General features: G+C 45.9%; 1 protein-coding gene across 10 annotated transcripts in view; it reads left to right on the forward strand.

Moving 5' to 3' along the window:
• The window catches only part of SMIM3 (small integral membrane protein 3), a 134,009-nt gene extending 115,821 nt beyond the window's left edge, over positions 1-18,188 (forward strand). For 4 of the 10 annotated variants that reach the window (XM_063928669.1, XM_063928670.1, XM_063928668.1 and 1 more), the window contains 2 exons: positions 15,980-16,214; positions 17,573-18,188. In XM_063928669.1, coding sequence (XP_063784739.1) covers positions 16,179-16,214; positions 17,573-17,776 — 240 coding nt within the window. In that variant the 5' untranslated portion in view covers positions 15,980-16,178 and the 3' untranslated portion in view covers positions 17,777-18,188. The remainder of the gene's footprint in view (positions 1-15,979; positions 16,215-17,572) is intronic. The other 6 variants (XM_063928673.1, XM_063928674.1, XM_063928675.1 and 3 more) reach the window with 3 other exon arrangements.
• Positions 18,189-19,629: the final 1,441 nt, after the last annotated feature.

The raw sequence follows: 19,629 nt of genomic DNA on the forward strand, positions 1-19,629 counted from the left end.
AGGTAGTCCTAAAGCTTTTACTTTTGTGCCCAGTCTCCTGCGGAGCCGCTATTCCCCATGGTCCTTACGGAGTTCCCAGCATCCACTACGGACTACGAGAAATAGAATTATCGGTAAGTAAATTCTTATTTTTGATAGCTGAGCTTTATTCCATGGATTTTTGTATCAGCATTTCACCTTAATATATACCTTCTGAATATTAAAATAATGCTACTCAATTGCATGTTAAGGGGTATGTACATCATCAAAAATATTGTGCAATGAGAATTTTTAGATTTTTATTATCACTGCATCATCTCACAATTATTATTTTTTTATGAAAAACAGGTCTTTTGAGAAGACAGCTATTTGAAAAAGTGATCATTTTTCCCTGGGCTGTAACACCTCCGCCCAGACCCCGCCTCCCCCCCCCCCCCCCTTCCCCGTACCCCGTTGGCATGTTATAGCCGCAGCAACCTAAACAGCCAGCGCCGCCGCCCCCCTCTCCTGCGGCATGTGTCTGCGACCCTGCACGCCCCCTGCGGTATGTGTCAGCTTGCCAGCTAGTCCTGCCGTGGCACCATCGATTGTTAACTTTTTCGTTGGCCATTCCTAACATTTGTCCTACATGCTGGGATTGTTGTCCTACTCTCTCCGCTGCTTTGCATGGTAGCATGGTAGAGCTGTGATGAGTGAGTACTACTGTAGGTAAACAAAATATAAACCTTTAATTGAATCTTAGCTTCCTAGTAATATAGTACTGGATGTTAAATTCAGGAACAGTTGACATCTTTTGGACAGACGTAATTTTTTCCTATTTATCATGTTGTGGTCAAGTAGTTGCTTTTATTTGTTCATATGGAGCTTGTGGAAAGTGGAGTACACTACTGCGCAGACTCCATGTTGCTACTCCTCCAGGCAAACTTCATTCCCTGTACCAAGGCTACTACTGAGCATGTGGGGAGCCATCTTGGAACTGTGTAAGAGTGCCAAAGTGGGAGACAGTAGTCTTCCATTTAGTTCCAGTAAGACCTGTGTTTAATTGCAATATAACCAATGTTCAAGTATATAACACCGCTATCAGGTACCTACATACACTCACTGGCTAATGAGCTGTCTGACACTCCGCTCCATCTACCAGTGTGTATAACAGTGAGTACGGCTGTACCTGCTTCACCTTCAATAAAACTACTCCACTGGTTAAGTAACTGGGCTATTCGTAGCTGTAAGGCATCTGCTGGTGTGTACAGTAACTCTGCTACATCCTCAAGCCTGTACACACATAGGAGCAAATGTATTATCATGGAGAAGGCATAAGGAAGTGATAAACCAGTGATAAGTGCAAGGTGATAAACGCACTAGCCAATCAGCTCCAATATGTAAATTAACCGTTAGAAGCTGATTGACTGATTGCACTTATCACTGGTTTATCACTTCCTTATGCCGTCTCCAGGCTTAATGCATCTGCCCCTTGAGTTTGTTATTCTTTTACTATTTACATACACCCAAAATTTCATATAGAGGCCCCGACTATGGCAGCACATATAATATCACCTTTCTGCTTTGAGAACACAGGAAAACAAAATTAGATTCTAATTAGACATAAAACAAACACACATTGCTGTCAGCCTACAATGCGGACGTGGTTTCATGCGCTAGACTTGAAAAAGTCTGAAACTGGAAAGTATCACACATTTTACTCATTTTTGGCAGTTTGTCCGCTTCAGACGTGAGTAACATTTGTTTTCCCCAGTTATTATGTGTAGTTAGAGACAAACATAGTTGAGTCTCCGTCTGAATGATTGTTCAGGATCATGAGAGGGCGCTTCCAGCAGCAGAATGGAAACTTAGGCTCAGTCAGTGAAGTCGGCCAGGGAAGTAAACAAATTGCTTAAGACAGAGCACAAGTTTGATACGGCACTGTGGCCTAATTCAGAGGTGGATGCGGTGCGGGATGAGTGCAGTTAAACAATGGTTTTTGTACAGCACATGCGTCCAAATCCAAGTCGCACTGTGCATGCATTTCAGTTGTCTGCGCACAGAGAGGCAGCATAAATTTGGATGCAGTACAGGGTTCCGGTAAATACAGTAGATCGACACTGCAGGGACTGATTGGCCATAGGGATCACCAGGAAGATTCCTGGTAGGCTGACGTGTCTGTGTGTTGCCCCACTCCCCACATGACAGGCGGACCACCACACTCAGTACACTGCATTGTCCCCATTCATTCTGTTCTTCCATCTCTGCAGTACAGGAACCCTGCCATCTAGTGATACTGCCATGGCTACACGGTATATTATACCTCCTGTGCTGCCCATGTCGGGTCACTACTAGAAAGTTTTACAGGGCCACTTATAGTTCCCCATCCGCCCCCGGTCTCAGACACAACTGTAGCAAAAGACGCAAGGAAGGCTGCAACTGCTTACAATCAGGCCCTATGAGGAGGGATCCCGCCCCCCTCCACAGACCCCACCCCCTCATCAGACACCCCCCATTAGGGCTACTCCCATAAAATTGACATGCATTATGTCGACAGGTGCACAAGTTTGACATTGTGAAAAGGTTGATAGGTAAAAGGTAGACGGTGCTTAAGGTTAACAGGTACACAAGGTTCACACAGTCAAAATGATAATGGTTGACACACAAACGGTTGACACTTTTTTGGTGGGTTTTTTATCATGTTTTTCCAACTTTTGCTGGATGTACTATCCACGTGGACTATGACTGGGAATAGTAACCTGTGGCGTGCGGAGCGAGGCACCTTGCCTGAAGCGTGGCGAGTGAAGCGAGACAGCGAGGGTACACATTTCCACTGGTTGTGCTTAGAAATGTGTAAACTTACAAAATAACACCAAAAAAATCTTACAAATAAACTTGTGTCGTCCTTTTTTGTGTAGCCCATTGTCATGTTGACCTTTTGACCCTATCAACCTTTCTACCTGTCGAGCTTACCCACTGTCTGTCTTTTACCTGTTGACCTTTGGACCCAGTCAACCTAATGCATGTTAAACATATGGGGTTGACCTAATGACTGTCTATCTAAAAAGTGTAGATATTCTATACCACACACCCGCAGGGCACGGGGTTTTTGAGTTGGGCGTTCCTGCGAGGTAACAGGGGAGTAGCTAGGAGGATGTGGGCATGTCGCTAAAAGCGGTTGCACCCAAAGATGTACAGTCACTCACACAGGAGGCCATACAAGTTCCAATGGTGCACTGATGGTGTGCACTGAGACGTAAATGCACATGGGAGTCTCAGTTTTAAGAAAATTGTCTCTGTGTCTGACTCAGATTCAGACCCTGTGTCTCTGATATACCGCAACGCAGAAGTAGCATTTTGGCTGTTAGCACTATGCCCTGTCAAAGAATAGAACCTGCACATCTTGAACACACACAAACAATAGAAAGAGCTTGGATTTAGTATATCCATGGAAAATAAGAACAATAGCCCCCACTCCTAGCTGTAGCAAGGTGAACCCAATTCTTAGGAAATTAATTTACTTAAGAGGATAAAATGTGTTGATTTCTGGGGAAATTAATTTATTATTACAGATATGGGAGAGATGGAAATTACTGGGGCCAGTAAATAAATTTCAAAGTTTTTACTGATGATCTAAAAGATCTTCCATGGAATGTCCAAACTGCAACGATCCAATGGATAGTCTGCAACATATCAGGACAGCTGTCGTTATGTGTGTTTAATAAGAACACAGTCATTCATCAACATTGGCACAGTGTATATATCACACAAAGGCTGTTGAGAAACCACAAAGCTCTACTTGGAGATCGTTGGTTTATTATTAATGGACTGTATATGGGTGTGTGTTGCGAAATGCAGAACAAGTACTTTTGCAGATTACATTCTACAGACCTAGGCGGACATTCAGGAGAATTTCTGGTAAGGGCCATATGGGGCATTAACCCTTTTCGTTTAGGGTATACAAGATATGCAAAGAGAAAAAATGGAAGGAATATAGTGTAACACTGTTTTAATTAACACAAAATAGACAAACAACAATTGAACTGATTCTATGATGAATCACAAAAATACAATGTAAGGCATAAAAGTTCCTTTACAAGGAGGTAGGCTTGTTTAACAGCGGGTAATTACCAGATCAAATTGAACTGAGTTTTAAACAGTTCAAAATACGCTCAGAACATGGGATCACACGGTATGTCTCCTCACGGATCGTCAGAGCTTCCAGCAATATTCCTGTAAGTCCCAGATCGGATCGCCTCCTCCTCCACCGACGCGTTTCTTCCCCTACACTGGGGTCTTTATCAAGGTGTGAATATCCAGCGCTCCGTCCGGCCAGCGTGTGCGCTCGACGTCCACGGGAGGTGCGGGTGACGTCATCGGTACCTCCACCAATCAGGCCCTGGCGGGAAGTTCAAATTCAGACGCCGGGCAGTGCTCCGGCGCCTGAGTATCATCGTTGCTGCGACTGTGGTGGTGATCTCCAGAGCTCCCGTTTCTCCGTGCCTCAGCATCTCCGTGCTTCCCAGCACCTCCGTGCCTCAGCATCTCCGTGCTTCCCAGCACCTCCGTGCCTCAGCACTCAGCACCTCCGTGCCTCAGCATCTCCGTGCCCCAGCACTCAGCACCTCCGTGCCTCATCACCCCCGTGCCTCCAGTGTCTCCGTGCCTCAGCACCTCCATGCCTCAGCATTTCCGTGCCTCAGCACCTCCGTGCCTCAGCATCTCCGTGCCTCAGCACCTCCGTGCCCCAGCACTCAGCACCTCCGTGCCTCCAGTGTCTCCGTGCCTCAGCACCTCCGTGACTCAGCACCTCCGTGCCTCAGCACTTAGCACCTCCGTGCCTCCAGCACCTCTGTGCCTCCAGCACCACCGTGCCTCCAAGCATCTCAACGTCTCTAAGCGCCTCAGCGCCTTCAAACACCTCAGTACCTCTAGCATTTCGGTGCCTCTAGCACCTCAGTGCCTCCAGCACGCCAACATCGCTCACAGTAAGCTTTTGGTATTCTCCACCAATTCATCAGCACCTTTACAAGTCTTGCCTTTCAGGAGACCTTCAAGCATTCACCTGTGCCTCCTGCCTACCGTCCTAATCCTGTATGAGGAAGACCTACATCCGGCCATCTCTACTGCGACCCAGTAGCGGTTCCTCTTCCCGGTCACCGGAAGAAACCCCGAGTCCACAACACTTCCAAACCAGGTCAGTGATAGTATACTCAGGCCACATGGACCCGGGGAATCGGAAACACAGAGTCAAGCGCCATCCAAAGTTTGGCTTCCCGAGTTCAGTCTCAAGAGGCGACACAGGGTCAGGTGATGCAATATCTCCAGGAACTGTCCGGCCGATTGGATAAAATTCAAGCATCCTTAGCCTCCGCAATTCCGGCTCCAGCTCCCGTAACTGCTCCAGTTGCTGTTTCCAGTAATGTCCAACCTCCGGCCGGTACCAGGTCACGTCTTCAGCTTCCTACTCCTTCCCGCTATAATGGGAACCCAAAGAATTGCCGTGGTTTTTTTAAATCAGTGCGAGGTGCACTTCGAGCTGCTCTCTCATAACTTCCCTATGGATCGCTCTAAGGTAGCGTATATCATTTCCCTGCTTGAAGGGTCAGCGTTGAATTGGGTGTCTCCATTGTGGGAACTATCTGATCCCGTGGTTTCCAACTACACCAACTTCATCACGTCCTTTCGAAGAATCTTCGACGAGCCCGGCAGGATGACCACTGCTTCTTCCGACTTGCTCCGTGTTCGTCAGGGCTCCCGTCCCGTGGGTCAGTACGTGGTTCATTTCCAGACCATTGCCTCTGAATTGCTCTGGAATAATGACGCTCTGAGAGCTGCCTTCTGGAACGGTCTCTCCGACCGGCTGAAAGATGAGTTGGTCACAAGGGATCTGCCGGATCCATTAGAAGAGTTGATTTCCCTTTGCGTCAAGGTGGATCTTCGGATGCAGGAGCGTGGAAGAGAATGTAGCCGTTCAGATCGTTCCAGGTTCCGGAATCCTACTCCTAGACCGGTGGCTATGCCTAGCTCGGACGAGCCCATGCAAATTAACCGATCCCGACTGTCTCCGGAAGAACGACAGCGTCGTCGTGAGGGTAAACTTTGCCTTTACTGTGGAGCCGCAGATCATTTCCTCAAGTTTTGTAAATTCCGTCCGGGAAACAGGCAGGCCTAGCTTGTTCCGGAGGAGTCGAGCTGGGGGTTACGACAAAATCTTCTCCAATTTTGGACTGTTTGCTTCCTGTAACTTTAGTCACCGATTCAGCCTCCAAGCCTTGTGAAGCCCTGTTGGATTCCGGAGCTGCGGGGAACTTCGATTCTTCCTCCTGTGTCCAAAGCATGGATTTAAAGTTACGGCCTATCGAGCGGCCTATTTCGTTGATGGCTATCAACGGTACTATAATTTCCAAGGGTCTCATAATGTGGCGCACGGAGCCAGTTAAGCTGCAGGTCGGGGCTCTACATCAAGAAAGTCTGGAACTCTTGGTGATTCCAGAAATGCATCACGATCTGGTCCTTGGAATGCCTTGGCTGAAAATTCATAATCCCCACATTGACTGGAAGTCTTCTCAAATTCTGTCTTGGAGTTCCTTTTGTCACGCTAACTGTCTCACTCCCGTTTGTCCGCTCCGTGTCTCTTCTAAGACGGATGAAGAGCATATTCCGGAGGCGTATCAAGGGTACAAGGATGTGTTTTCGGAACAAGCAGCTGATCTGTTACCACCTCATAGGCCTTGGGAGACTATTGACCTTGTCCCAGGGAAGACGCCACCTCGTGGTCGCACATATCCCCTGTCACTTCCCGAGACTCAAGCTATGTCGGAATATATTAAGTCCAATCTGCTCAAGGGATTTATTCGTCCCTCTTCCTCCCCTGCTGGAGCGGGCTTCTTTTTCGTGAAAAAGAAGGACGGGGGGTTGAGACCATGTATCGACTACCGCGGCTTAAACGATATCACTATCAAAAATAAATACCCCTTGCCACTAATCACAGAGTTATTTGATAGGGTTCGCGGCGCCCGCGTTTTCTCCAAACTCAACTTGAGGGGAGCTTATAATCTTATACGCATCCGAGAAGGGGATGAATGGAAGACTGCCTTCAATACCCGGGATGGGCATTACGAATACCTGGTGATGCCGTTCGGTCTTAGTAATGCTCCTGCTGTTTTCCAGGAATTCGCCAACTAAATCTTCCGAGACATGTTATATCAGAGTGTTGTGGTATATTTGGACGACATACTGATTTTTTCCAAAGATCTTGTTGAACACAGGACTCAAGTCAAAGAAGTGCTCCACCGTTTACGAGAGAATCATCTCTATGCTAAGCTTTCCAAATGTACCTTTGAAGTAACATCAATTCCGTTCCTCGGTTATATCATCTCGGGGAGGGAGCTTCGCATGGATCCAGAAAAGTTCTCTGCCATTCGTGACTGGACTCAGCCTCTCTCTTTAAAAGCAATACAAAGATTCCTGGGCTTTGCGAATTACTACAGGAAATTCGTTAGAGGTTTCTCCACCATTGTTGCGCCCATTACTGCCTTGACGAGAAAGGGCTCTAATCCGAGTTTGTGGCCTCCCGAAGCCATTGAGGCCTTTTCCCACTTGAAGTTAGCTTTCATGTCCGCTCCAGTTCTCCAACAACCAAATTTCGATGAACCTTTCTTCCTAGAGGTTGACGCATCTTCAGTCGGGGTTGGGGCCGTTCTCTCTCAGTACTCCTCTGATAAGAAATTACATCCGTGTGGCTTCCACTCTCGTAAATTCTCTCCGGCCGAACGAAATTACACTATTGGAGACCAGGAACTTTTGGCAATTAAATCTGCCTTGGAAGAGTGGAGATACCTCTTAGAAGGGGCTAAACATGTGTTTACCATTTACACGGATCACAAAAATTTGTTGTACATCAAATCCGCACAATGCTTGAATCCTCGCCAAGCGAGATGGGCACTTTTCTAGACTCGATTTTCTTGTTATCAAGTACCGGGCCGGGACTCTCAATATTAAAGCGGATGCGCTGTCCCGTTCACAAGTTTCCACAGACGAGGATGAATCTTTTGAGCGGAGTTTAATCCTAAATCCAGTTTCTGTCTCCGCTGCTTTAACTACTCCAGCTCCTCCCCCTGGAAGAATGTCTGTACCTGCTAGATTCCGGCCAAGAATATTACAGTGGGCCCATAACTCCAAGTTTTCCGGTCATCCCGGTGCCCAGAAGATGTACAAGTTTCTGCAATGGTCTTACTGGTGGAACACCATGAGGAAGGATGTACAGGATTAAGTTAATTCTTGTCCACAGTGTACACAACATAAATCTCCTCGCCTGCCTCCTGCTGGGTTGCTTCGTCCTTTGCCTATTCCTGTGAGACCCTGGACTCACATTTCCATGGACTTCATCACTGACTTGCCCTGTTCCAAGGGTTGCAACACCGTCTGGGTGATCGTCGACCGTTTTTCGAAGATGGCACACTTCGTTCCATTGACTGGTCTACCGACAGCTCCGAAACTAGCTCTACTATTCATCCAAGAACATTTTCGGTTGCATGGGTTGCCACAGGAAATAGTCTCTGATCGTGGGGTACAGTTCACCGCAAGGTTTTGGAAAGCCCTCTGCTCAACTTTACAGATTAAACTTGAGTTTTCTTCCGCTTATCATCCCCAAACGAATGGACAAACGGAACGAGTCAATCAAGATCTAGAGACTTTCCTTCGTCTTTATCTCTCCCCTTCACAGGACAACTGGGTGGAGTTGTTACCATGGGCGGAGTTTGCCCATAACCATTCGTTTCATTCTTCCGCTGGTGAATCTCCATTCTTCGTCAACTATGGGTTCCATCCACGTGTTCCGGAATTACCAAGCCTTCCGATAGAAGAGGTTCCAGCTGTAACGTCCACTCTACAACACTTCGGACAAATTTGGAGTAAGATTCATGCTAATCTTAAGAAGGTTTCAGTCCGGTACAAGTTCTTTGCAGATAAGAAACGGCGAGCCGCTCCTCAATACAAGGTTGGTGACAGGGTATGGCTGTCCACACGTAATCTCCGGTTGAAGGTGCCCACCATGAAGTTTGCTCCAAGATTCATCGGTCCTTACCCTGTGCTACAAGTCCTAAATCCTGTGGTCTGTAAGCTGGGTTTACCTTCTCACCTACGTATACCAAATGCCTTCCATGTTTCTCTTCTTCGTCCTCTCGTCCTTAATCGTTTTCATTCAAAGACCTCTAGCCCCACCTCAGTGCAGACTGAAACAGGAACAGACTTCGAGATCAAAACTATTCTAGACTCTCGTTACCTTCACAAGAATCTGCAATATCTGGTGGAATGGAAAGCATATGGTCCTGAGGAGAGAAGTTGGATAAAGGCTTCTGAGGTCTCGGCTCCTCGACTAATCCGGATTTTCCATTCTGAACACCCTACGAAACCAGGAAAGTGTCCAGGGGCCACTCCTAGAGGAGGGGGTACTGTCACAGCGCCGCCGCGGTCTCCATACTTACCCCTCCGGGCGCGCTGGCTCTCCGTGCGGCCATCCTCGCTGGCGGTTCCCGGCGTCCAGCGCTCCGTCCGGCCAGAGTGTGCGCTCGACGTCCACGGGAGGTGCGGGTGACGTCATCGGTACCTCCACCAATCAGGCCCTGGCAGGAAGTTCAAATTCAGACGCCGGGCAGTGCTCCGGCGCCTGAGTATCATCGTTGCTGCGACTGTGGTGGTGATCTCCAGAGCTCCCGTTTCTCCGTGCCTCAGCACCTCCGTGCTTCCCAGCACCTCCGTGCCTCAGCATCTCCGTGCCTCAGCATTTCCGTGCCTCAGCATCTCCGTGCCTCAGCATCTCCGTGCCCCAGCACTCAGCAGCTCCGTGCCTCAGCACCCCCGTGCCTCCAGTGTCTCCGTGCCTCAGCACTCAGCACCTCCGTGCCTCAGCATCTCTGTGCCTCAGCACCTCCGTGCCTCCAGTGTCTCTGTGCCTCAGCACCTCCGTGCCTCAGCACCTCCGTGACTCAGCATCTCCGTGACTCAGCACTCAGCACCTCCGTGCCTCAGCACCTCCGTGCCTCCAGCACCTCCGTGCCTCCAGCACCTTCGTGCCTCCAGCACCACCGTGCCTCCAAGCATCTCAACGTCTCTAAGCGCCTCAGCGCCTTCAAACACCTCAGTACCTCTAGCATTTCGGTGCCTCTAGCACCTCAGTGCCTCCAGCACCCCAACATCGCTCACAGTAAGCTTTTGGTACTCTCCACCAATTCATCAGCACCTTTACAAGTCTTGTCTTTCAGGAGACCTTCAAGCATTCACCTGTGCCTCCTGCCTACCGTCCTAATCCTGTATGAGGAAGACCTACTTCCGGCCATCTCTACTGCGACCCAGTAGCGGTTCCTCTTCCCGGTCACCGGAAGAAACCCCGAGTTCACAACACTTCCAAACCAGGTCAGTGATAGTCTCAATATCTACATTCCTCAGGGAATGTAGAAAATGTGACATTCATCAAACTGAGAAAAAGCATTTTTTGAGTTTGAGCGTGAAACTATTCGCCATCCTGAGATGTCGAACAGCCCCAGAATCTCTGCCGTTTACAGGGCAGCTTGTGCAGTAGAGGGAGGGTGGGAGAGAGGGTCTGCGTCTGCAGGTTGGGCAGCCCCAGTACTAAGGTGAGGGCAGCGGGGAGCCACGGCTGCAGAGCGATCTCTGCAGCCGGGCAGCCCTTGTGATAATGTGCTGGCAGCAAGGAGGAGGGGGGAACAACTGCAGAACGATCTCTGCAGCCCCTGAATATGCCCCAATGTCCCGGCGACAGAGGGGGACCGCAACTGCTGTGTGATCGCAGCGTAGCCCCGGTGACAGCATCCCGGTGGCAGGGGGAGCGGGGGGCCGCGGCTGCAGAGTGATTTCTGCAGCCGGAGTGACCCAGCAATAAGGTGCCGGCAGGGAGTCCGGGTAGTTGCGGCTGCAGTGCTCCATCCTGCAGCTGGCAGCCTGAGGGGGAAATTATCACTTCCCGAAAAAGTCCAGTTTTTCGGGAGTGATAATTTTATGATGATGGCATGATGAATCCTGAAAAAAATTGTGTGAGAATACAATGAGAATTTAAAACTAAAAATTCTCATTGCACAATTTTTACATGATGAATATGCCCCAAATTCTGCAAAAATGAGATTTGTTTTTCTGAATAAGATATTTTGCGTGCCAGATTAAACATGGCTTTCTAGTCATGCAGCATGGCCAGGATCTACCGCATCAGATGTAGTGACACACAGAACTTCTCTTGACACTGTCATTAAGACCCATAGCACAAGAACTGCAATATGTTCATGCATAGCCATAGATATAAAGATGTAAACTATAACATTTAGTGAAATAAAGGCAGCCCTGATATTTAATTACTGTCAGGAGCTCTATAAAACATGGATGTGGGACGGGTGATTGGTTCCGTTGATTTGGAGAAAATGCTGAATGATGCGATGGACCAAATCGGATGCGAATGATGGTAATTGTTTCTCACAGTGACTTCTACTGTACCTCCAGGGTTGCCGACTTTCTGGCTGCCCCCTCCGGGAGAGGGCAGCCAGCTCGGCGCAGTAGGGGACTGGGCAGGGTGGGTGTGACATCACATGGCGTGTGGCGAGGGCGTGCCTATGTAACGGAGACTGCACAGGGGGATGGAACTTGCAGTCGTGTCACTGTGACCGCGCCCCCACCCATACAGTGCTGATATTACAGGCACTGAACAGCGGGGGGCGGGGCTACGATGACGCGGTTCAGCAGGAATCGCCTCATTGGGTCCCCTTGAACCGCCCAATTGTGTGTTTTGTTCATATGTTTGTAAATCCAGTCATCAGGACACAGAGACACGTGAGTTCACTGCTGTGCTGTTTATTCCATCACCAACTCCAGACACACTGCACACTGGACCACCCACTTCCCAGCATGCCCCTGGTCCTAGGGACCATCACTGAAGATTCAGGCTTACACATGTTAGTAAGGGAGTGTCTACAAACATTAAGTATTCTAATACACTTTCATCACATCCTCTTTTCTTTAAAGATAAGCCCTATGCGCTTCAAAGCAACAATTAACAACGTCATATTAAGAACATCATCTAACACGTTTCAATGAGTCTCTCAGGTCTGCGTATTTCCCTTTTGGGTCTTTCATACACAGTCTGTGTTTCATCGACCATGTTGGACCTTTATAGAATCGTGGTTTGTTCACCATTATTAGCATCTTCATACTGTACATGTCAGATGAGGGGTATTCTTCAGTCATGTTGTCTTCATTATGGTTAGGTTGAGATCTTAAATCCACCCGATTTCTTCTTACTTCCGTTCCACGCTCTGTACGTATAGTATAAGATCTTGGTGCTACTTGTGCTTGCACAATACCTTTCTGCACCCAAACACCTTTCTCGTGATCTCTGAGACGGACTTGGTCACCCAATTTTAGATCAGATAAGCTTTTTGCTCGCCTGTCATGGAACAGTTTCTATTTCGCCTGTTGACGTTCCTTACTCAGTCTGATCAACGCTGAGTTATGTGTATTAAGCAGTTCATCATGTATCAGGAGATTTGCTCTAATCCTCCTTCCCATTAGCATTTGTGCAGGAGAAAGTCCATTCTGTAAAGGTGTACTGCAGTAGATTAAAAGACTTTTGTAGAAATCTTCTTTACCTTCTTGAGTTTTTTTCATGAGACTCTTTACAGTTTTTACTGAACTTTCCACCAACCTATTTGAGCGTGGATAGTGGGGACTTGACGTAGTATGGACAAATTCCCAATCATCAGCAAATTGTCTAAATTCAGCACTGGAAAACTGAGGACCATTGTCAGTGAACACTTCCATAGGAACACCATGCCTTGCAAAGATTGACTTCATGCAATTGATTACGGCTATACTAGTAGTTGTATGTAGTGTCTTCACCTCAGGGTAGTTAGAGTAATAATCAGTCACGACAATGTACGTTTTCCCATTACAATCAAACAAATCTGCGCCAACTTTCTGGTACGGTCTCTCTGGCACTGCGTGAGGACTCAGTGGCTCGACTTGTTGTTTCGGTCTATACGTAAGACATAATTCACATGTAGCTGTAGTCTGTGCTATGTCTTGGTTCATTCTTGGCCAATACATAACTTCACGCTCTCTCCGCTTACATTTTTCGTCTCCTAAGAGGCCTTCATGTATCTTGCACAGCATAGTTTTTCTTAGTCGTGCAGGTATGTCAAACCTATTGCCTTTGTAAATAATACCATCGACAACTGTAAAGTCACTGCGGTACATCCAATAATCATAGATAGACAGCGGGCACGCATGTTTTTCTGCTGGCCAACCTTTCAGAATGATATCTCTCAACACTTTCATTGTGTCATCTGTCTCAGTTTCTTTCCTAATCTGTTCTTGTCTTGCAAGAGACACTGGTAGAGAAGCTACAATCAAATTAACATAGGCTTCTATCTCTTCATCCATCAGACTTTTGGAACCTTCACTTTTGTCCACAGCACGAGAAAGTGTATCAGCAATGTACATGTATTTGCCGGGACAGTACAGCAAGTGTACATCATATTTCTGTAGTCTGATAAGCATTCGTTGAATTCTCATGGGACAGTCATGTAATGATTTAGTCATGATAGCTACCAATGGCTTGTGGTCCGTTTCCACTGTAAATGTTTGACCATATACAAACTGATGAAATCGCTCACATGCATATGTGATCGCTAGAAGTTCTTTTTCTATCTGAGCATACCTTGTTTCAGCACTTGTCAGTGCTCTTGATGCATAGATTACTGGTTGCCATGTATCCTCATGTTCTTGTAACAGCACTGAGCCTAGGCCAAATTGCGAAGCATCTGCTGAAATTCTTAATCTTTTCGCAGGATCAAAGAATTTTAGCACTGGTTGCTCTGTAATGATCTGTTTCAAGTTTTCCCAACTTTCTTCTTGTTCATGTGACCACATCCACTCGTTATCTTTGTCCAACAACCATCTAAGAGAAGCTGTTCGTTCAGAGAGTTGAGATATAAACTTTCCTAAGTAAGTAATCATTCCTAGGAATCTTCTGACGTCGTCTTTGTTGTTAGGGCGTTCCATGTCCACTATGGCTGATATTTTCCTTGGGTCTGGTTTTACACCTTGATCCGAGACCACGTCGCCCATAAAGGTAAGTGTATTCACGTCAAATTCACATTTGTCCTTGTTTAGCTTTAGATTCACTTTCTTGACAAGTTCCATTACTTGTCTCAATCTAGAATCATGTTCTTCCTTTGTAGATCCCCAGACAATAACGTCATCCATCATTGTTTCAACACCTGGAATATGTTCAAAAATCATGTGTATCTTTTTGTGATATACTTCTGGAGCAGACCATATTCCATATGGTAGTCGAAGAAATCTGTATCGACCTTCTGGTGTATTAAATGTACAAAGCTTTGAGCTAGCCTCATCTAGCTTCATTTGCCAGAATCCTGAAGATGCGTCCAATTTACTGAACCATTTTGCTCCCGCAAATTGCGACATGATTTCATCTCTGGTTAGTAGTTTGAAATGTTCTCGTTTAATAGCTTTGTTTAAATCTCTGGGGTCTAGACATATTCTGAGTTGTCCATTTTTATTTTCAACAATTACTAAGGAGCTTACCCATTCAGTAGGCTCATCAACTTTCTGTATCACACCCAAGGCTTCCATGCGATTTAACTCTGGTTTCAGTTTTTCTCTCAGCGCAAACGGCACTTTTCTACAGGGGTGTATCACTGAAGAAACTTGCGTGCCTATATTTATATATTAGTAGATGCTCAAATTCTACTATTATGTGGAATTTATATCTGGTTACGGTTATCATTCAGGGTGCTGGGGGAAACAAATGCCTTTTTTTCGTGCCTATATTTATGTTATGCTCTCCAGGCAAACAACCTAGACCTTCAAACAAGTCTCTGTATTCTGTAAACATTGATATGCAGTCATCTTCTACTTGTGATGTCACCATAAAAACTTTCTTTAGCAAGCTTAGTTTCTCACAGGAACTTAATCCTAGAATCGGTTGCACATTTCCACAATCAGTAGAGATGTTTTAAACTGTTGTCCCTTATATTTCAGTGTCACTAAACATGTACCTTTCACAGGAATTTCCTCCCCAGTGTACCCTGTAACTTTCACTTTGGCTGGATGAATTTTAGGTTTTACTCTAAAAGTCTTATAGTCTTGAAACAATATTAAATTCACCTGCGCGCCAGTATCAAGCTTAAAGGGAATGACAGTTAAAGGGACAATCCATTCTTTCTTATCTGCACTGCAAAGTTCAGTGCAATCCACAAAGAATTCTTCTGTTTGTTTAACAGCATGCACATTGGTTGTTTCCCTTTTCAGTTTACAGCATTTGGCAAAGTGATTAAGTCTACCACATTTCATGCATGTTTTACCATAAGCAGGGCACATTTTAGGATTGTGAGCATTTCCACATCTACTACACATTTCCTTATTAGACTGTGGCTTAGACTGCTTCATTCTTGAGAATGGATGTTTGCTTGGCTCTGTTGTCTGCACTACATGTACATCAGCATCAGCTTCCTTGTGTAACGTTTTGGCTTGAAATCTAGTTATTTCTGCAGATCTGCACATAGTCACTGCCTTTTCTAGTGTTAGGTCTTGCTCTCTCAGCAATCTCTCTCTGAGTCCATTATCAGATATTCCACAGACAATACGGTCTCTAATCAGTGAATCCTTTAAATCACCAAACTCACAGGTTTTACTGAGTGATTGCAGCTCTGTAACATACTGATCAAATCCATCTACAGACTTCTGATCACATCTGAAAAACTTATATCTTTCATATGTCACATTTTTCCTTGGCACAAAGTAATCTTCAAACTTTTGCATTATAGAAGATAGCACCATATTCTGCCCCTCAGCAAACTGAAAACTATTATAAATGTCCAGCACATCCTCTCCTATCACATGGAGGAAAATGGATGCCTTTGTTTTGTCAGCCTCTGTATCAGCTCCACATGCAGCAAGATATATATTAAACCTTTGCTTAAATCTTTTCCAGTTTTCAGACAAGTTACCAGACATCAGCTTGCCAGTTGGAAGAGCTAGTTTATCCATGGTTACTCACTGTTTGAAGAGAGGAGCACACGGCAGGCTTTGCAGACACTATCACAGCCTTACAGACTGCTGCAGGATTCTGTTACACTCTGAGAGCACTAGCAGTCCAAGTTAAACTTCTTCTGACACCATGTTTTGTTCTTATGTTTGTAAATCCAGTCATTAGGACACAGAGACATGTGAGTTCACTGCTGTGCTTTTTATTCCATCACCAACTCCAGACACACTGCACACTGGACCACCCACTTCCCAGCATCCCCCAGGTCCTAGGGACCATCACTGAAGATTCAGGCTTACACATGTTAGTAAGGGAGTGTCTACAAACATTAAGCATTCTAATACACTAACATCACACTGTGCTCTGCAAGTGGAAGGCCAAGGGGAACTGCTAGGGTGCTGCGGGAAACTTCCCCACCTTTCCGGGGGGCCAGGAGGGGCACCCGAATTTCGGGAGCCCTCCGCCATTCCGGGCGGCTAGGCAAGTATGCTGTACCTCCTAATATTACTTTGTGTGCACTGGCATGCTGGCCAACTTATCACTGATGCCAAATATCCTGTGTGCAGTGTTACACAAGAGAATATGGCATAGGCAAATACAGGGAGGATTTCCAGTTGTTCAGAAACCCCCCTTCTCTTGGACAGTGGCTCATATTTTGACCACAATAGCTATAGTATATAATACAATTAGAACTGCTGCAACATGTAGTTTAAGGGATAGAGCGGAGCTGCTGCACATGCCCAGTATAGCAGCTTCTTCTACCAAGTTTGCTGTAGGTGTGGATCTGAGTGCTCAATCAGTGCGCTGGCCTAGAGAGTAGCTGCCAGGAAGAAGAGACAGACGTCTTAATATGAGGTGGGAGAATGTGTGCTTAGAAAGTGCAGTTTCCCCTGTATGGTATCCATATTCAAAAGTTTGTTTTCTTAATGAATAAATAAAAAGGAATATGACCCACCTCTATGACTATCCCCAGGAATCTGCTCTGAGATGGGTTCCATACTTTTAAGAGGAGCTCGCATTTTTATCATGTAACTTTGGATTTATGCAGTTGGACCTTGCTTAATGCACAGCATTCCACTACTATTGTGGCACACAACATTATTACCCAAAGTTCTGTTTTGTACGTATGATTCCAGTTACTGTCTGACAACCCCTGATGTTTGATCACTGCCTGCACTGACCATTCCTCTGTTTTTTGTGATTTTGTTCTTGATAATTCTGCTTATTTTGACTCTTATACTCTTTTTTTTTTTCTGTCTCCTACCCATGTCTTTCACTATACAGTATCTGTCCTGAGGCTACGTGCTTAAGACAAGTTACTTCCACAAATCTGGTTTCCTAGTAAAGTCCCAAGTGTGTACAAATAGTTGTGGTCACAGACATTACGGTTTTCTACTACTTATCCCAGCTGGTTAAATGGCTAATATCATTATTGTAATGTGTAATATTGATGTATTTCTGTCACAAAGGTGGTACTGGGGATGGGAAATGAAAGCTTCTAACATATGTGTAATTTACGGCCATTATTTCTTGTTGCAGGCAGTGGATTTTACATCATCGGCCAATATGAATGACCTTGTGACTCCAACCCCAGCCGAGCTCCCCAAACATATACTGGACATTTGGGTCATTGTCCTTATTATCCTGGCCACTATACTGGTGATGACATCAATGCTTCTTCTTCCAGCCGCTGCCGTTATTATCTACAGAGTAAGAACACATCCCATCAGAAGTACCAGTTAGCAATATGGAGTCAAATATGAAATGCCATGCTGGACTTGGCTGCCATTTTGTGGACAGGACGGTCAAAAAAGAATCCTGTGCAATGACGCATTCTGGGACACAGGCATACAATGAACTACTGCATTCGATGCCCATTTTATACCCTGCACAGTATTTGGTCATGAATGATTCATATTATATGAAGGAGCATTTCAAAGCAACCCCAATATATTATGTTCACACCAGTAATTTGCATGTTTTTTAGTCAGAATGTTTTGTGTATTTAAAAATAAGATTTTATTAAAAAAAAATATAAAAACATTTTTTTTTTGGTTTGTCAAAGTTCGACTTGGATCATTGTAGTTTACCCTGTAAATATGACAATAAAAAAATGAACATGGAGTTTCTTCTTCCAACCGATGTACAAGACTACCTGTATATACACTTTGTTTAACCATAAATAATCAGCATTTTACGCTACAAACCCCCCGAAAATGCTGCACTCGTATCATCTTGTACCACATTTTGTATGATGGAATTGGGCAAGCCCGCCTTCTCTGTCCCCACAGCAAGCCTGTCTTCTCCACCCTAGTCCCCACAGCAATCCTATCTTCTCCACCCAAGTTCCCACAGCTCCAAAACTCTCACACAGGGTGCAAGTAGACCTGGGACCGGCCCTTTGTTGAGTGGATTCAAGCACCATCTTCTCCACCATACACAGTTGAGTGCATGAGACAGAGAGACAAAATACAACTTTATTATCTTGTTTAAGGACACTGACTCGCATGGACGGGCCACCTTGGCCACCAGCACCAGCAGTATGTTACATAGTGATATTAGCAGAACACACACAAGCACCTCCATATTGCCTCAAATGCTGACATATGTATCCTTATGCTGCCTCATCAGTGTGCACACCATCAAAGAACTGTGCAGCAAGGCCTCGCTATGGGCCAGTAGTATGTGAGTTTGTCTGTGATGTGCATGTCAAGCGAATTACTGTTGAAAATTACAATATATATGTATATCATCTATTATATAATGTCCAAACTGTCTCATCTATGTCATGTGCAGTGGAAGTGGTACGGCTCCTCCTGCAGTAACAGGACAGCCCGGATAGACCAGGCTGAGGACCACTGCGCCAGGAATGGGGTAAGGTAAGTAATACAGTGGGGAGGGTGTTAGACAGCAGGGTGTGCATGGACTGGGTGTGGCTTAGGTGACCCGGGTCCATTTTGCTGCCACACACACACATACAAGGGAGAGAGGAATGTATAGAAGTCCAGATGTAGGGTCGTGACGGTCCTGACCGAGAAGGGTAACAGATGCTTTAGGAACCACACTTGCTGTTCCCAGACTTGTATTACTGTCTAACTCATGGAAATGGGGAATCTGCCCCAACTGAGGCAAAATATTGTACAGCAGACAGAAGGGGAGATGTTTCAAACCTTGGTGACAGGTAAAGTGGAGTAGTTGCCCATAGCAACCAACCAGCTTTTGTGATTTTATAGACTGATTGGTTGACTCGTGTAACTTTTCCACTTCAACTCTCTCAAAGGCTTGATACATCTCCTCCCTCTGAGACTTGGTTGTGTAATGTGGTATGTGGACAAGAACCACGGTATCCCATGTTCAGGACTAAGTGGAAGAGGACAGGGAATGGACAATATCATGGGCTGGTGACAATTACGTTCTACTGGCCTGGCATAGAGAGTGATGTGGAGGCTTACTGCTAGGACTATTGCTTCAGAGTTGCACACATGTTCACTTTCAGGACGGAACTCGTGGTTTCTAACACTGTGCATGCTGCATAGCTGATCATATCCAACTGTGAGCAACTACGTGAGGCTCCAAGTCATTGGCCTCCCAGCCGC

The sequence above is a fragment of the Pseudophryne corroboree genome, chromosome 6 (assembly GCF_028390025.1).
Source record: "Pseudophryne corroboree isolate aPseCor3 chromosome 6, aPseCor3.hap2, whole genome shotgun sequence".
Classification (NCBI taxonomy): domain Eukaryota; kingdom Metazoa; phylum Chordata; class Amphibia; order Anura; family Myobatrachidae; genus Pseudophryne; species Pseudophryne corroboree.